This window comes from Nuphar pumila, chromosome 13, assembly GCF_984573655.1.
Source record: "Nuphar pumila chromosome 13, dmNupPumi1.hap1.1, whole genome shotgun sequence".
Taxonomy (NCBI): Eukaryota; Viridiplantae; Streptophyta; class Magnoliopsida; order Nymphaeales; family Nymphaeaceae; genus Nuphar; species Nuphar pumila.
In genome coordinates, this window is record NC_143261.1 from 9,471,102 (window position 1) to 9,490,832 (window position 19,731).

A 19,731-nucleotide genomic window follows, 5' to 3' on the forward strand; every position below is an offset into this window, starting at 1 on the left:
TATGATGACGAATGTCTTTTGTCACTTATGCTATCTATTACGTCAAGATATTGATTCTAGATCCAGGCAGTAGTAAATTAATGACACAATAGGTGCAGGTGATGTGGCCTGTATTAACCAAATTATATGATGACGAATGTCTTTTGTCACTCATGCTATCTATTACGTGAAGATATTGATTCTAGATCCAGATCCAATATTCCGATTCAGATCTGATCCAAATCCAGTACCCAGATCCAGCCTGAATAGGAGACCATGTTTCCTAGTTTGTGTGATAACTGTTGTTTTCTTTATTATTTAGTTTCTCGCTCGTATAAGGAAATATACCTTCGTATTTCAGTTTCCTTATTGCATAAGGAAACAGGTATTATTGTAAAGAAAAGACTGTAAGTCATACTCCATAAATAAGAGTATCCTATCTCATAGTTCCTCATTGGGAACCGGTTAAGCAGCAGCCCCTATTCTTCTTTTCTCTTCCTGCTTCTTGAGAGTGTTATGGATATTGAGAGGTGCCATATTTATTATGGTATCAGAGCACGAATTTGATCTATTGAGGTACGTTCTAAGAGATCTTGGGTTTCATACCTTGCTTCTACAAGTTTTCCATTGCTTTCTTATTCTTCCTTGTTTTCTTCTATTGTCCTGTTATTTTTTTTCCCAATCTTCTTTATGCTATTGTCATATGATTAAACATATATTTCTAGTTCTTCATTGACAACAATATTCATTTCTTTCCTTCTTTTCTTGTTTGATGCCACACCCTTGAGATTTCCTATTTTCTTTAAATGCCTACCCTGTTGTTTCTATTTTACAGATCTGAAATCTGTTTTAAAACCTTTTTTATCCAAATTTTCAGATCCGAAACCAGATTACAGAAAATCTGATTTGCTTATTTCCACTTAATCATCACGTCACTCTTTGGTATTTGATATTTTAAAAAAAGAGGATATTTTATATCAGAAACTGTGGGTTTCTGAACAGCACGTGACTCCTATCTGCATGGTTTACCGACCCCGGAAAAAAAAGTCGGTCCAACTCTGTTTGCATTGACATGATTGATTAAGTATCTACTTCGTTTCATGTCTTTCATGGATTCAAATTTTCAATCGTCCCTCTCCTCTACCTTCCTAGAGCAATTAGTTTATGAAAAACTAAACAATTCCAACCTTTTGACTTGGAAGAGGCAAATAACTCATTTCATTGGGAGTCAAGATCTCTCTGAACACCTTTATGGATCCATAGTCCCTCCACCAGAATATATCATCAAGAAGAACACAAAAGAGAATGGGGTTGTTATGAGTTTATTTTGTGGGTGAAGAGAGATCAAGCTTTAATTGCATATATTATCTCCAATTTATCGCAGGAAAAAATCATGTATCTGATGATTGCACGATTCTATAACTTTGGTCGAGGCTAGTCCAGACGTATTCTCAGATATCTGAGTCAAGAATCATGTTTAAGAAAAAAGGAAATTCAAATTTTGAAGAAAGGTTTCATGGCGATTATGGAATATCTCAATAAATAAAAAGTATCATTGATCAGCTTGCCATGGTTGGTCATGAGGTTTTTGAAAAAGATATGGTACAACAGGATCTCAGTATATGCTCCCTACATTTGAGAATCTAAAGGCCAAAGTGTTACATTATGAAAAGACTCTCAGTGCTGATGTAGATATCTTTCGTGAACCTCAAAAAATTCTGGTTACTAATGTGTGACATGATCGTGGAAGAAGAGGCAAGGAACGAGGTCGAGGAGGCAGAGGTATATTTTTCACACCTAATATTCCCCTTAACACTGCTACACAAGGACGACATCCTATTCCTGCCTACTTCATATGTAAAAAATCAGGTCATGTTGAGACAAATTGTTAGTTCAAAGATGATCCCAGACATAATCAGGGAACAACAGAAGCACAATATAAAAACCAAGGCAAAGGTCAATCTGGAGGTCAGACAAGTAGTCAGAGTAGTGGTGAAGGTCAACTTCCTATAGATAATTAGTTATTACTTGCAACCCTTGCCAGACTTAATTTAAAGCATAATGAACAAGGAATGTGGTATCTTGATTTTGAGGTTGCTAACTACATCACAGGTGATGAGGGTAAGTTTTCAACTTTGATTTATTGTCATGGTAAAGATAGTAATATTACTGGAGATGGGACTTGTCATCCTATCACACACCGAAAATGTGTCAATTCTCTTGTCAAAATCTAGTTCTTTGAGCATTTTTAACATCTTCTTTGTTCCTAATATCAAGAAAAATCTTATGTATGTTTCTAAGTTTATTGATAATGTCAATTCTTGTGTTGTATTTACTTCATCCTTTGTTTGTGTCAAGGATCTTTGCAAGAAGAAGATATTCACTGAGGACAAAAGGTTGTGAAATATTTACATCTTCAATGAGGATCTTGTGTTCAAGTCTATTGATTCTGCTTCAAAGCCTAGTCCAAGTTTATCGAGTCCACCTATTTTATTCAATTCTTTTAGTTTAAATAAAGCCAATCCTTGGCATTGACGTCGTGGTCATTGTGGTTGGGGTTTCATTGAAAGATTGGCTTCTAGTAAATTGATTGTCGAGTCTATCCTAGATTGTGAGTATGCAATGTCATACGTTCAAGTTGTCAAATTTCAAAGAGTCATGTACTTCCATTTAATTCTTTGAATGAAAGAGCTTTGAAACCTTTTGAACTTTTTATGTTATACGTGGATATATTTTATGAAGCATAAACACGAAGTTTTTAACATATTCACAAAGTTTCACATGATGGTCAAAAATCAGTTTTCTATTTCTATTCTAAATTTTTAGTGTGATAGTGGAGGTGAGTACTTTTCAAAAGAATTCATTACTTATCTTGAAAATAATGGGATCAACACAAGAGTATCTTATCCTTACACACCTTAACAAAATGGGATTGCTAAGAGGAAACATCGTCATATAGTTGAAAGTGCCTTAGCTATGTTACATGCTAGTAGAACTCCTTTATATTTTTGAACAGAGGCATTTCATTCAGTTGTTCACATTATAAATATGTTTCCCATGATGATTTTGAATTACAAATCTTCTTATTATGTTTTGTTTGAGAATCACCCTGACTATGATTATTTACGAGGCTATGGATGCATTTGCTATATTCACATAGATAAGTCCCTGAGAAATAAATTTAAACCTAAAGCTCGTGTTTGCAAATTTATTGGTTATGCTGACAATTATAAACGCTTCAGGTGCTATGATATCAAAAAATGCCTACGAATCTCTAGAAACGTGGTATTTGATGAAGGTTCCTTTGAGTATGATTTTGGTGCAGAACAGGTTTTAAAAGAAGAAGAAAGCAAATTGAAGTATTATCAGCCATGGTTAAGTGAAGAGTTATTTTCAGCACCTATTGTTGATTTTTCAACACAAGGAGGAGTCTCAGATAATCTTGAACAGCATATGGATGTTCTCATTACTGCTGAAGAAAATGTAGCCGAGGATGAGAGATACAAAGAAGGTTGAGTTCACACTCGAAGAGGAAAAGAAACAGCCAATGTAAATATCAAACAATAGATTCAAAACATAAGCAATGATGAAAATGCAGTCATTCAACACGATGAAATCATGCTAAAACCAAAGTTCAAAAGGTCAAACAGGATTAAACATCCTATTAAGAGATGGGTAAGCTATGAAAACTTCAGTACAAACCATAGGCTTTCATCATGCAAATAGAGAAGCAATATTTCTTATTTTCAAGCAATTAAAAATAAGAAAATAAGAAATGAATTAAAGCCATAAATGAGGAGATGAGAGCATTGCATGAATGCCAAACATGAGAAATAGTTAAATCTGATGGTACCATTAAAAGGTATAATGGCTCGTTTAGTTGCCAAAGGATTCACTCAAGAGTAAGGTGAGGATTATGAGAAGACTTTCAGCCTTGTGATTAAAATGGAAACAATAAGAATCATTTTATCTTTAGCAGTGGATCATGGTTGTGATGTCAAGAATGTATTCTTAAAAAAGAAGTTTGCATGGAACAACCATAGGGATATAGTAAAAATGATCCAGTTGAATATGTGTGTAGACTTAAGAGAGCAATATATTGGGTTAAAGCAGGCTTTTCGTTTGTGGTTTGAGAGTTTCTCTCTGTAAATACCAGAGTTACCGGAAGTGCCTAAGCAAAAGGGGAAGCGTGCTTCCCCGAAGCGCGCTTCGGAAGCGCGAAACGCCGCGCTTCCGAAGCGTGAGGGGAAGCGTCCCCCTTTTTTGGGAAGCGTGTTTCCCTTTTATGGGAAACGCGCTTCCCCCACGCTTCGGAGCGTTGAGGCGTAGCAAGGCCTCCACCAAAATCTGAGGCGAGGAGTAAGCCTCGAGACGTAAAGCGTAAGCCTCAAAGTTTTTTTTTTAACTTAAAAAAATTATAAAAAAAAATATCTAAAATTATAAATAAATAAAAAATTCTTTATTGATGAAGCAACAACCAACAAGAAATAAAAAGTCTCAAATAAATACTGAAAAAATATGAGATTAACATGTAAAAATAACATTAATGCAACACCTTGATCTATGTAAGTATCTAAGAAATAAAACATGAGCATTCATTAAATAAAAAATTAACATTAACAACGAAATGCATATTAGCATTAACAATATCATGTCATAATTAGAAAATGCATTTTAGCATTAACAACCAAATGTTAATATATATATATATTAGAAAATGCATGTTTTCATCTCAATATATATATAGGGTTGTGACTGCATGTAATTGCATGACTTGATTTTTCCACTAAAAGGGTTTAACGTTACATTCTAGAAGAGATTATGGCTCCTACGAAATTGAATACATTGAACAAGTTGACACGGTGATATTAATTTTCTGTGAAACAAAGCAACTAATCTCAATGACTTCATTAACGTGGTTGCTTTGAGTGTCTATTAGACTACAAATTGGTGAACCTGCTACTAAGGGTGTCAATGGATTGGGTATGACCCGATCCTGACACATATTGGATCTTATAGGGCCAGGGTTTGGTTGCAAAGAAGGGATTTTGATTAATTATTCAGGTTGGACCCATAAGGTCCGATTATTATATGGGTTGGGTATGGTTTATAAAATTTTATATCAAACCAGGTCTGACCGGAGTTTTGGTTAAGATTCTCAAATTTTGGGTATAGTTTTTCTTATAAAAATCCAGTTAAACCCGAATCTTGATCTGATGCCTACATTACTTAGTCGGATTCAGGTTTGGACCCACTCATTTTAACATAGGTCCAACTGATGAGTTGTGGAGCCTGATTCAAAGTTTTTGCCCTTGTAGCAAGGGGGGGTCTGAGGGCTCCCCCCTGGCGGGGGTCTTAGAGGGGTAGCGTCCCCCCGAAAGAATTTTGTTGGGGGCTTATGTTTGAGACCCGGTGTCTTATGGTTCAGACCCAATTTGTTTAGGTTTAGGGTTGTCGTCCTTGCCTTGTATAAATTCTTTCTTTTCTTTCTCTCTTGTATCTGCCCTTGCCTTGTAATAAATGCCCTTTTTACTGGCAGCTTAGTTAAAACTGCGTAAAAAACCCTAATTTTTGGTCAAATGAGGGCTTTGACCCTCATTCGACTAAAAAATTCAAGGCGTATACGCCTCGGCTTGAGGCGCGCCTCGCCTCGAGACGAGCGCCTCAAGGCGTATGAGGCGCACGCCTCGGGGCTGTTGCGCTTTGTGCATGCGCCTCAAGGCATAAAGCCCCTCGCCTTGAGGCGCGTTTTTAATAACACTGGGCCCAATAATTGAAATGGATGAAATGTTTTACCATCATCATTCTCGACTTAGTAACGTTGTTGAACACGTGTTTGGTGTTTCAAAGTAGCAATTTAGCATTCTAAAAACAACTGCTTCACACTATTAAGACCAATGTTGTGAAAAGCGTTGAGGCGTAGCGAGGCACTCCACCAAAATCTGAGGTGAGGCGTAAAGCGTAAGCCTCAAAGTTTTTTTTTTAAACTTAAAAAAACTATAAAATTATCTAAAATTATAAATAAATAAAAAATTCTTTATTAATGAAGCAACGACCAACAAAAAATAAAAAATCTCAAATAAATACTAAAAAAATATGAGATTAACATGTAAAAATAACATTAATGCAACAACTTGATCTATGTAAGTATCTAAGAAATAAAACATGAGCAACAACAACAACAACGCCTTCATCCCAAAACAATTGGGGTCGGCGATATGAACCAAAAAAGAAAATCATTCTGGGTCTTCCACATGAATCTTTCTCCTCCAATCATTTCTATCCAATGCCATGTCCTCGGTGAGGTTCAAAGCATTCATATCCTTTCCTATCATCTCCATCCAAGTCTTCCTAGGCCTACCCCGACCTCTTTTAACTAATATATTTTCTCATTTCTCCATCCTTCTAACTGGAGTATCATTAGGCCTTCGCCGAATATGTCCAAACCACCGCAAACAATTCTCTCTCATCTTATTTTCAATGGGTGCAACACCTACCTTCTTACGTATCTCCTCATTCTGAATCTTACCTTTTATTGTATTTCCACACATCCATCTAAGCATACGCATCTCAGCTATACTCATTTTTTGAATATGATGTCTCTTGGCAGCCCAACATTCCGGCCTAATAGTCGTCTTATATAGAAATAAAACATGAGCACTCATTAAATAAAAAATTAACATTAACAACAAAATGCATATTAGCATTAACAATATCATGTCATAATTAGAAAATGCATTTTAGCATTAACAACCAAATGTTAATATATATATATATATATATTAGAAAATGCATGTTTTCATTCCCATATATACACATATATATATAGGGTTGTAATTGCATGACTTGATTTTGCCACTAAAAGGGTTTAACATCACATTCTAGAAGAGATTATTGCTCCTATGAAATTGAATAAATTGAACAAGTTGACACGGTGATATTAATTTTCTGTGAAACGAAGCAACTAATCTCAATGACTTCATTAACGTGTTGGCTTTGCCGGACGTACTTACGGTCAACGGGCTTCAACAGGGTAGTAAATGCCCTTTTTACTAGCAGCTTAGTTAAAACTGCGTAAAAAAACCTAATTTCATCCATAGGATTGACATAATCAGGTTGCTAACCTCCCTCTTGATTCCATTCCCCAATCTTCAGATAAGATGAACCTATAGCAAGCAAATAACGATCTTAGAGATAATGACGAAGACACTCTATAATATCATCCATTGTGTGATTTTAGTGCATAGAAAATTTTACCTGAACATTGCGTATGTAAGTTCGACTCCACAATGGCTCAAAAACAAGATTGGAAAATCTCAGAACAGTAAGATTTTCAATGATGTTTCTGATGAGTTGTGGAGCCTGATTCAGAGTTTTTTGCCCTTGCAGTAAGGGGGGTCCGGGGGCCAGAAGAATTTTTTTCTTGGGCTTATGTTTGAGACCCAGTTTCTTATGGATCAGACCCGACTTGTTTAAGTTTAGGGCTATCGCCCTTACCTTGTATAAATTCTTTCTTTTCTTTCTCTCTTGTATCTGTCGAGAAAGAGCAATAAAGTTTTTTCCTCCGGGCGGTCGTGGTTTTTTTCTCCCTCTCGGATTTGAGGAGAGGTTTTTCTACGTAAATCTGTGTTCTTGCTATGTTTTGTTTTCTTCGGTTGTTTCTTGTTCGCGGTTTTCGTAACAGTTTTTTCTTAGTAGATGGTCGATTCTGAAATAAGTTGGGAAAGGCATGAAAACATACTACATATATTTTAGCTTTTGTTGAATAAAGATCCAAGAAATAATCTACTAGAGAGAAGATGAATAGGCACACTTGAAATAATAACAAGCCAACAGGATATAGACCTGTATATCTGCTTCTCTTCAAAATTTGAAAGAAGGGATTGTGTCAACACAAAGACTGCAAATCAAAGCCAAAAGGCTTCTCAATTATTATTGTTCCAACCTCTTCTAGTTTGAGCATTCTCAGCCAATGATGAGGCAACATCCAGAAGTGCCTCTTGTGGAACAGATAGGTAAAATATCTCATTGGCTTAAAGTGACCCTAGAAAGCAAAGAACAAACAAAATTCCAAAATTCAAGGCGTGTATGCCTCAGCTTGAGGTGCGCCTCGCCTCGAGGCGTGCGCCTCAAGGCGTATGAGGTGCACGCCTCGGGGCTTTTGCGCTTTGTACATGCGCCTCAAGGCATAAAGCCCCTCGCCTTGAGGCGAGGCGCGCTTTTTGCGCCTTGAGGCGCGTTTTTAATAACACTGATTAAGACACAAACCAAGATTGCATTAGCATGTTGTGTCCTACACAATTTCATTAGAAGTATTGAAGGTGATACATTTGACGAGCAAAATGTTGATGTTGCTAAAGACGTAAACAATGATGAACTACATAAAGATGACATTGATGCAGAGATATGGGGTTTGTCACGGTCACAACAAGAAAGACATGCATGAAAGAATTTTAGAGATGAACTTGCACAAAAGATATAATATGATGCACATAATAGTTGAATAAAAATAAATGTGTCCAATTATATGATTCATCATCTTTTATATTATGATGCAACTGACTTGAATAATGACATTTTAAAGTTATTCAATATTTTCTTTTGATGAATTCATTTTGTATTGTATGGTTGCAACATTGTTAAGCATTGTATTATGAAAAATGGATGTTTATTTTGTATAGGAGATACGGATCACCCCGCATTCAGAGATATGGAACCGATAGTAGAAGGTAGTTTCAATTTGGTTGTTAGCGCAAAAGATGTCAAATCTCAATTTAGTTGGGAAGATCATAAAGGCGCAAATAACCTATTGATGAATTTATGCATTGAAGCAGTTCAAAGAGGCAAAAAACCTGATAAAGGTTTTAAAAAATCAACAAAAAGTCAAATGGCTGTTGAGATTCAAAGGCAACTAGGAATTGCAGTTACAGAAGACAATGTGGATTCTCGACTTCTGACATGGAGAAAGACTTATAATCATATTAAGGAACTAATGAATATTAGTGGGCTTGGCTTTGACCATGCAACTAACTGTATCACTGCACCATCTCAGGTATGGGAATATTATATTAAAGATATATTAACATTACTGTTTCAATTTTTAAAATTCAATTGTATGATTTTATTAATATTTGTCGTATGCACAGGCTAAACCTAAAGTGGAATATCTTCGTGACAAGAGTATTACAAGCTACACACAACTTTGCATCATTATAGGAAATGACCAAGCAGATGGTGGAGTTGCTATATCCTTTGGTGATAGTTTCATTAATCCAAAGCAGTCATCCATACAAAACTCTAATGACGATTGTTACATTCCAAAAATGCTTAAAGGTTTAGAGGACCATGATTACGAAGAGCATCCACGACAACCCATGCCAATCTCAACCAATTTCTCAAAGTGACACAGTAAAAAATAAAAAAGGTAAGATAGGGAAAAAGCTGAAGGAAGCGTTAACTCCATTGCCTTCAGCAATTCAGAATTTGTCAAAGACAATGACCAATGATGTGGAATTTACTTTGCAACAAAATGTGACAAAGGATGCTCATTAGGCCTTGAGAAGGCAGTGTTTTATGATGCTATAAAGTTTCTTGCGGAGAATAAGCACTTGGCAAATGTATTTCTATCTTTGCCTATAGAAATTAAGCGAGAATGGATCCTTGGAGAGATGGGAATAAATAAAATCCACTTCCCATGAATTCCAGTATTTGTACTTCCCTAGGCTCCTTGCAAATCCCTCCAACACCAGTTCCCAAACAGAGCCTTGTGCTTTCAAATTGATCACAGAAAGCGAAAATAAACACCAATAAACTACAATATTAGATAAGCCCAACTATGAAAAGAACGTGAATATGTAACAATTTATAAATAATATAAGAGATCAACAATGAAAATAATTGCAATTGAAATGTTGCTAACGTGTTACTAATGCTCTCAGGCAAAAACACTTACACAATTAAAAACATTAAATAAAGCAATATTACACCATATAAAATGATGATTTGTGAACAAAGCATCCAGTATCCAAGAGTAACTTTATGAGTTTACAAAGATTGAATAAGTACACAACATAAAATAACAAAAGAAAACAAATTGTAAGATCTCTCGCAATCACTTTCTATAATCACAATAAATACAAAAATGAAATAAGGAGTACTTTTTCCCACAATTGCTTTAAAGAAAAAGTATTTTTCCCACAATTATTTCCATCCTTTTTGTTTTTCTTTTATGCTTAGTACTTTCTGTCCTTCAAAGATGTCGCTTGAAGTTAAAAAAGTATTCTTACCTTGGAAATTATGCTCCCAAATGGAATTGTGCTGTCCACAAAGATATCTTCCTCTGAACTGCTGATAAGAGTATCAAGTCGAGAATACAGAAAATAAAATATTTAATTATACTCAAGATATCAGATGGATCATCTATATAAATTTAATAATAACAATGTATTAAATAACTAAAATCCATTTTGAAAGTTAAATAAGATATGACAAAATAGAGGGCTTCCAAAAAGTCAATTCAATGCCATACTTTGAACAATTAACTAATCCCAACATCCAATACATTTCAGGGTCAAACGTAAACAGGAAAACAAAATACAGGTTGATTTATGCAGACAATGAAGTATAAAGAGGACCATAAAGGAAACACCTGAAAAATGGTATGGCCTATAAAATGCAGTCAATGCAAGAAGAGATAACACACTATAATGTCTTTAACAAATGCCATATAAGATCCTGTGCCTGGTTTTCTTTCCTTTTTCTTTACATATGCTTCAATGTTGCACAGAAGGTCCACCAAGGATTCACCTTCCCCATTGTTTCCCAAGAAGATGGAAGAATAAAATGAGAACTTTAAAACATACAGCGGGACTTCATAAGAAACAACTTGAGAAGCATTGGGCAACAATGGAGGATGAAATTAAATGCTAAAAATGTGCTAGAATGCACCAACTTCTGACATGATGTGTAGCGCTTAAATCAACTTAATACGTCTCACTATGACATGGCTGTAGGATAAGGGTGGATAGGGCTACGCAACAAGTCGAGCTTTTTGTGAGAAGCTCGGGCTTGTCTTAAATAAAGCTCCAGAGCTTTGAGCTAAGCTCAGCTCAGTTGTATGCTCATTTGCTACATTAAGAGCTCAGTAGAGTACAATTAATAGGATATATAATATAAGCATAATAACACAATCTAAATGCTCCAACAGTTACTATGTTTTGCTCAATTGGGAGGCAATGGGATCAAACTGTCATCTCCTCTTCCATAAGGTTTAGAAAAGAATTATAAAAACCTAGTTCTCAAGCTTTAAACAAGCTGAGCTTGCACCATGTTACTGTAGATTCAAGCTTCTCAACTTGAAGCCTATCATGGTAAAGTTCAAATATCTACAGGTGATGGAGAGCATCACAACATCACTCACACAAGGATTACCTTTGTTTAAACTTCCTCTAGTCCTTTGTGTTTATCTGATACCTTTCTTGCTCTTGGTATACAAGGTAATCTAATATGTGTATCGCAATAGGCCTGCCAAACTAACTCTCACATCTTCTATTTTTGACAAGGATATTCATGTTTTGCTCAATAAGGAACAAAGAATTCATATTTCATGTTTTTGACAAGGATATTAATGTTTTGCTCAATAAATCAACTTAATACATCTCAATATGATATGGCTGTAGGATACGGGTGGATAGGGCTAGGCAACAAATCCAGCTTTTTGTGAGAAGCTCGAGCTTGTCTTAAATAAAGCTCCAGAGCTTTGAGCTAAGCACAGCTCAGTTGTATGCTCATTTGCTACATTAAGAGCTCAGTAGAGTACAATTAATAGGATATATAATATAAGCATAATAACACAATCTAAATGCTCCAACAGTCACTATGTTTTGCTCAATTGGGAGGCAATGGGATCAAACCGTCATCTCCTCTTCCATAAGGTTTAGAAAAGAATTATAAAAACCTAGTTCTCAAGCTTTAGCCAAGCTGAGCTTGCACCATGTTACTGTAGATTCAAGCTTCTCAACTTGAAGCCTGATCATGGCAAAGTTCAAATATCTACAGGTGATGGAGAGCATCACAACATCACTCACACAAGGATTACCTTTGTTTAAACTTCCTCTAGTCCTTTGTGTTTATCTGATACTTTCTTGCTCTTGGCATACAAGGTAATCTAATATCTGTATCACAATAGACCCACCAAACTAACTCTCACATCTTCTATTTTTGACAAGGATATTCATGTTTTGCTCAATAAGGAACAAAGAATTCATATTTCATGTTTTTGAGTCTGTAAAAATCAAGAGTTACCTCTTAGCGCATCTAATAAAAGAGCATTGTTCTCTTTTGGACATATTCATTATGATGTTTGGAGATTAGCTCGTCATTCTATGTCTAAATCCCAATACCATCTTATCTTTTATTGATGACTTTAGTAGAAACACTTGGATATGTTTCATAAAACATAAAGACCAAGTGTTTTTCTATTTCCAAATGTTCAAAACTTCAAATTGTATGTCGAACACAATTCTCTCACACACGGTAATGGTGGTGAATTCGTATATGTGGCATTCATCAAATATCTAAACAATAATGACATTTTACATGAGATATCTTGCCCCTTGAACATCTAAGAAAAACGGTGCTGTTGGGAGGAAAACATCATGAAGACTGCCTCATTTAATGAGTCTAGCTTGATAATGGACTGATGGACAGAGGCTTTCTTTATGGCAGTTTATTTAATTAATTTCATGCCAGTAAATGCATTGAGAGGAATCCCACCATATTACATGCTAACAACAAACACCATGCTTAGAATCTTTTAAGAACATCTAGAAGTACGTGTTATTTCCAATTCCCATGTTGATCATCCTCTCCATAATAATTAGTTTTCCCTTAAAGCACAAATCTGCAAGTTTGTAGGATATGATGATGAACATAAAAGTTATAGAAGATTTAATCCTAAAACTTGTAAGCTACTCATCTCTCAACATGTTTTTCATAAAAATGAGTTTGACCAACATGTCATTCGAGGAACATAGTGCCATTATTGAAGTTTGGGCCAACAACTATGCCAAGACAACACAATGATTCGAATTTGGAGTTAGCAAGATTGCAGCAAGTGCCATTGACTCCCATAATCTCATTCTCAAGGAAGTCAAAAAGATGATGCTCAACCAGCCCAAGATGTTGGAAATGTACCATGTGAACACCATGCAGTCATTCAATCTAATAAGCCCCTCTCTATGAAATTCCAGACATTTGAACGAGTATATGTGAGACTCATTCTAGCGGCAATGTATGTGAGTTGCAATAATGTCAAGTGCCTTTAAACTTGGTTCTTTTTTACCAGATCAACTTGGGCAAAATAGTAAAGCAACCCAACTGCAGGGATGATCAGACCTTCACCAGATGGAACTTTAGAAATGACTATTGCTGTTGAAACTCAACCATCACAGGATCCATCCATGTTTGACACTCACCTTCTTGTTGGGTTTCATTGGATTTCCGAGTGTTTGTATAAGCTCTTTATTTTGAAAAAAAAAAAGAGCCCAGTTTTTATCATAAATCAAGTCGCTGTCCACAATGGGCGAAAACCATGAATAAAAAAATATTCCCACTTCATGAGTGCAACACTTGGAAGTTGTCCCTAGACCATCTAGATATGAAATCAAATACAAGATACAGAAAGCTGTAAAGAAACACATGTCGCAAAAGGATATACACAAGAATATTTATTGAACTTCGATAAGACCTGCAGTCCACTCATTGTTACGAAATCCATATGAGTGGTAATTTCGTTGGCAGACAAATAACTAAAAACTATATCACCTTGATGTTAAAAATGTGCTCTTGCATAGGGAGCTATATAAGGAGGCGTAAATGGAACATCTGCCTCGATGTTCCAAAGATGACATGCAGAGCTATATATGGACTAAAACAAGCTTCATATGCATGGTTTGAGACTTTAAATGCAGTCATGTGCTCTCTTGGTTTTTTTTCAGTCCTTGTGATTACTCATTAATCACTATTCACCCATCATGAAGCATTAGAATTTTTTTTATATGGATGATATTGTCATTAAGGAAACAATGAGCAAAAAATGAAGCGGTTGAAAGATTTTAAATCTCTCCAAATGAACAAATGGGTTTGTTATAGTATTTTCTCAAAGCAGATGTTGATCACACCAAAGATGGGCAGATGTTGGCACAACAAAAATGCATATTGGACCTACTACATGAAAATGGGGATGGCAGAATGTAAACCAATGAAGACTCCCACAACATTGGATATTAGATTGGAGAATGATCAAACACATAATGATTTTCTTAAAGAACCAAAAAAATTTAGTATGATGATTTTCTTAAAGAACCAAAAAAAATTAGTATGATGATTTTCTTGAAGAACCACAAAATTTTAGAAGTTTAGTTGGAGCATTGCAATATTTGTCATTTACTAGACCAGACTTGGTTTATTCAATAAACTAGGTTTCTCGATATGTATTCCCTAAGAAAAAAACATTTAAACAAATGGTTCAATATATCAAGAATACTGTAAAAAATGGCTTCACATATAAGAGAATGTCATATGGCCCTCCTCCAAAATGTCTTTAGCAGTGAAGGCTTATTCAGACACTGATTGGGCAAGTGATCCTTCAACTAGAAGATCTGTGATAAGATATGGGGTGTTATAACGATCACATTTGATATCCTAGTCGAGCAAGAGACAACACACAGTAATGCATACCATTATTGAAGTTGACTATAGAGCAAGGGCAGCAATTACAACTAAAAATACTCTAAATTGGACCTCTTTGGGTTGTGTTACACCAAAAGGTGAAGAAATGTTTGTGCTATTATGATAATAAAAATGTGATTGCCATATCAACTAACCCAACACAACATGGTAAATGAGCATGTTGAATTGCATCTAGGGAAACTCCCAAGCATTTTGTCCATTTCAATGGAATGGAATCAATAGATCACTCTATATCTTGATGAATCATTTCTTCATGAAAAAGAAGATTCTGTAAACACATGCTCAAAATCTCACTTATCAGATTCCTTTGTAGAAGAATCATCCACAATTGACCGAAGAATTGACCATGACATATTTGATCCATGCATATGATAAAAAAAGGATACAAATTTGTAACTGTCACTTAGTACGGGGAAAGCGGGTAGAAAAAAGTATCTAAAATGATGAAATTTACATACCTTCACCCTGCTTAAGTAAGGAACCATGTCATATATGTCTGGACTAAGAGAAATCAAGGTACGTATAGCACCAGAGCACACAAATAACTGACTCCTCTTTAAGAAAATGGAATGACAAGACTCTTTCACATTGAGGTCGATATAATAATTTTGAAAACGTTCAGATTTACCATTTTCTACATGCATCTTCCCATCTACCAGGTTCACCATCTGATCCGGCACCGAGATCACCAAGGTCTTGGAAATCATCAGGGTCCCCCATTATGTCATCAAGAACACTCTTTTCCCCTTTATTGCCCTTAGGAGTAGGGGACGCCTCGACCGGCTTGCTTGTGGAAGACACAGAAGGCAGTACCGCATTGCCATCAGGGTCGGCGTGGGGCAGGTGACTATCATCGACGTTTACCCCGCTTCTCCGGAGAGCAATCTTCACGCCCATGACTCCAAGTTACTCATACCTCCATACAACAGTAAGCCTTCTCCGCTAAACTACGAACACAACAAACAAAACAACTCGAATTTCCTTACCATCAAAAGATCAACGTTGAGAGAAAGAGAGAGAGGGCAAAAACCCTACCGCTGGACAACAAAGGATGCATCAATTTGGTGAAGCGATAAACCATCCAACAAACCATTCAATCCAACCCTATTTTTGTCACAAATAAACCCGACGAACACAGAAAAGAAAACCTTGCCCTAGTTCACCAACCACGCGATATTACCAAAAGAATCCCTAAAAAACAAAAATCATGAGGAAGATGCCAACAAAACCTCGATTTAGGGAAAATTATGCACGAAATCACGAGCGAAACCGAACACAAACTTTCCCAAATGCCCCAAACAGAACAAGCAAGAAAAAGAAAGGGAGGAAGAGACTTCCCTTTCTCATTGCCCTAACCCAAGAAGGAAAAAAAGAAAGAAAGAAAAACAACGAGTCGGAGATGACAGGACGAACCTGAAGCAGCAAATCGAAGGGATGCCAGCGACCGTGTCCGCGTTCTGAGGGACACGCCTCTCTCTCTCTCTCTCTCTCTCTCTGATCGAACCCAAATCTTCCTTTTCTCTCTCTCTTCAGCCTTCGTTCAAATGACACGCGGATCCGGACCAGGTCCGGATCTCAGAGGTTCGGACACACGTGAACAATGGGTTAATGATATGGGATAAAGTGGAAGAGGAAAAGGGGTCAGATGTGATCCAAATCCAAATGCCACTAACTTCGAGTTGCTGACATGGATCCAGGTCAGGGTTGTGAAAGATAACCCAAATATCAGGTTTTTGGTCCAGATATGTGATCGGGTTCAGTCAGGCCTCTGAATGTGTGCTAACCGTGCACCATTATGTCCGCAGCTAGTATGAGATCCTGATCTCGCTTGGAGGTGGACTTGGTATGTATATTTCCAACCCAGATCCGGATACCACTTGGTTCTAGGACCACAAACGGATAGGATAGGATCAGATATCCAATCCCAGCTGACATGTTATTCCGGCATTTGGATCCTTAAAGTAAAATCAGAATGTGTGTTCCGATCGTATTCGGATCTGTTCAATTGAATTGCTTTCAAAATAGGTATTTTAAGTTGGGTCTGGCATTAATCTGAATCAAAATCCGATCCAGTCGCATTTTTTTTACACTTAAAATATCTATTTTTGTTCTACTATTTTTAGATCCAGTATTACCGCATGTATTCCAGGTTTGGATTAATCCTTACCTCACCAGATCTGATTCGCATATAGATCCAGATTCGGATCTACACTGAATGCAGAACTGACAAGATCCAACCCGAATCCATCCTGTTTGCACCCCTGCCTGGTTCTCATCCATTGTAACTCCCTATACCTCGTATGAAATTTCACCAGCCATATGAGGCTCTGCAGATTAATCGAACCTTACAAGTTTCACCCGAGTTTTTAAGTGAGCATCTTTATTTATAATCTGGATCATATTGGACCCATTTCGGGTTAATATTGGGTCATACCCGACCATTGACAACCCTAGCTTGGTTTATGATCCAGTACGTGGTCATAGTGTTGATTTGTTAACTCGAAAACATGCTTTAGACCATATTGTTTTGATGTAACCCAACTTCATTTTTAAATTTCTTGGAGAACTTATCTAAACATTAAAATCTTCTAATGCAAATCAATTTGTTTGATAATAAACTATGGACATTACATTTTGCTGATAATCATTATATATATATAAGAACTATTGTGTCAACTACTATTTTCATAGAATTTTTGTTTTTTCTCTTAAATCTAATTGCACTAATGTGATCTACATGTTTTATAAAGATCAACTATTGAATCATCCAATTATGATCCAAAAAATAAGTTTTTTAGTGCTTAAAATCAACAACTCATAAGTTTTATAATAAATGCCTAATCCAATAGTTGATTTCCAAGAAAATCATCATGCCTAACACATCTAATGGGTGGAACCAGAAAATTTGTATAGAAGGGGCCAGACACATAGTGACAAATATCGCAAGATTTATGAAAATCTCGTGATAATATCACGAGAAATTGCCCGAAAGTTTAAAATGGTAATTTCTCATGAGATTTCCAAAATATCATGAGATTTGTGAAAAAAACATAAATATTGTGATTTAAATGTGATATTTATGTTTTAAATGGCTATTTATCATGAAAAACTGCATACTTTTATTTGTTAATAATTTTTATTAATGTTTTCTTATAAAAATAAATTTTAATTTTTTATTGATTTTTTTATTGCAAATATTTTGTCAAAAAATGCAAGATTTATGAAAAAAATTCAATTTTTCGCAAGTTTTTGAAAAATGAGATTTTGCCGATAAAAATGTTTGTCACTATGGCCAGACATATATATATATATATATATATATATATATATATATATATATATATATATTAAGATTTTCACTTCCTATGAAAATCTTACAAAAAGTTTCACAACCTGAATGGTGTTTGTTGACACCAATTCTTAGCTAACACATTGACTAGAATGGCATAAAATTTTGACCAAGTCAAGCATTTCACTAAAACTGTTAGGCCTAAATTCACAATTAGGCTTTTGACAAATAAGCTAGATAGGACGGTAAGCACAATTTAGTCTAGAGTCATTTGTTTAATTATGCAATTAAGCACGCCTAGATGATTAAAGCATTTACCTGTTCTCTTCCAAGTTGGGTTATTCTACTAAATATGCCCAATTCTATTGCACCCAAGCAAATCAACTCGCACGTTGGACTTAGATTTAGTCAAGTTACTTTTACCCATAGTGACAAAAATGGCAAAATATCGGCAGCCAAAAAACACACGAGAATTTGATTTTTTTTTAAATCTAGCATTTTTAGCAAAATCTTGGAAATACAAAATAAATTAAAATTATAAAAATAAAAAATTTATTTAAAAATAAAAAACCACATTTTTTATAATAAATATTCGATAAAAACACAAATATTACATGAAATATGTGATATTTATGTTTTTGACAAAACTCACAAGAACTTGAATATATAACGAGAAAGTACCATTTTTAACTTTTGGGTATTTTTTATAATTTTTTTGAAAGATTTTCATAAATCTCGCGAGATTTGTCACTATGCTTTTACCACGCTAGGTAGAACAATTCAGCCAAGTCACGCAATTATGTCTACCTTTTAAAGTTGGATTTGCATTCATATTATAGAAAATGGTTGTACTGTATGACTAATCTGACACATTTTCTTAAAAACCTTATAATTTATGTTATTTTCCTGCTATCCAAAATCGCAAATACTCAACTTCATTAGAAAATATTTACCCTTCAAAATTGTGAATTAATAGGTTATTGTGATAAAATTATATTGCTTGTCGGTTAGTGTGAACTCTCACTTAAATTGAGAATTGCACACTTTCTTATGCGGACCTCACGAACTCGCATAAATTTATTTGCGGACATTTGGTGAAATTGAAACCACTAAAATCGCAAATATCATACTTATTTGTATATATATAATATGAACCTCGCATAAATTTATTTGCGCACATCTGGTTAGGTTGAAACCGCTAAAATTGCAAATATCTTATGTATTCGCATATATAATACGAACCTCGCACAAATTTATTTGCGCACATTCGGTTAGACTGAAACCACTAAAATCGCAAATATAATACTTATTCGCATATACTTCATGATTTTGCATAAACATATGTGTGAACTTCCACTTAAACTAAATGTCATAACATTGCAAATATCTTACTTAAATATTTATAAATTTATTATATATGTGAGTTTTTTTTATTATTTATGGAGTTCACGAATCATATACAAACTCATTTTTATACCTAAGGTTTCTTCTTTTCGTTTGTGTGTGTAAAGAACTTCTCTGTATAACCCTCTGCATTGTTCTTTTTTCTTTGCAACAATTCTTGTGTAATTTGACGCTGCATTTCGAGAAAGTTGCGATATCATACTTGTCATCGACTTCCTCATATATAGGTTTGAAAGGTGAGTTTCATAAAAAATAATATAGCTATGCATATTTTTTGTTTTTAACTCTAAACTTTTTTTTATTGTAGA

At 35.2% G+C, this 19,731-nt stretch overlaps 1 protein-coding gene across 5 annotated transcripts in view; it reads right to left on the minus strand.

Moving 5' to 3' along the window:
* LOC149817705 (uncharacterized) overlaps window positions 1–16,245 on the minus strand; it is a 41,665-nt gene extending 25,420 nt beyond the window's left edge. Inside the window, exons 1-4 of one of the 5 annotated variants that reach the window (XM_089985692.1) lie at window positions 16,144–16,245; window positions 15,766–15,921; window positions 15,359–15,677; window positions 10,266–10,323 (exon numbers count right to left, since the gene is read on the minus strand). In XM_089985692.1, the coding sequence (XP_089841818.1) occupies window positions 10,266–10,323; window positions 15,359–15,627 (327 nt within the window). In that variant the 5' untranslated portion in view covers window positions 15,628–15,677; window positions 15,766–15,921; window positions 16,144–16,245. Of the gene's footprint in view, window positions 1–10,265; window positions 10,327–15,358; window positions 15,678–15,765; window positions 16,089–16,143 lie in introns of those variants that run through there. The other 4 variants (XM_089985689.1, XM_089985693.1, XM_089985691.1 and 1 more) reach the window with 4 other exon arrangements.
* Between the last annotated feature and the right edge of the window lie 3,486 nt (window positions 16,246–19,731).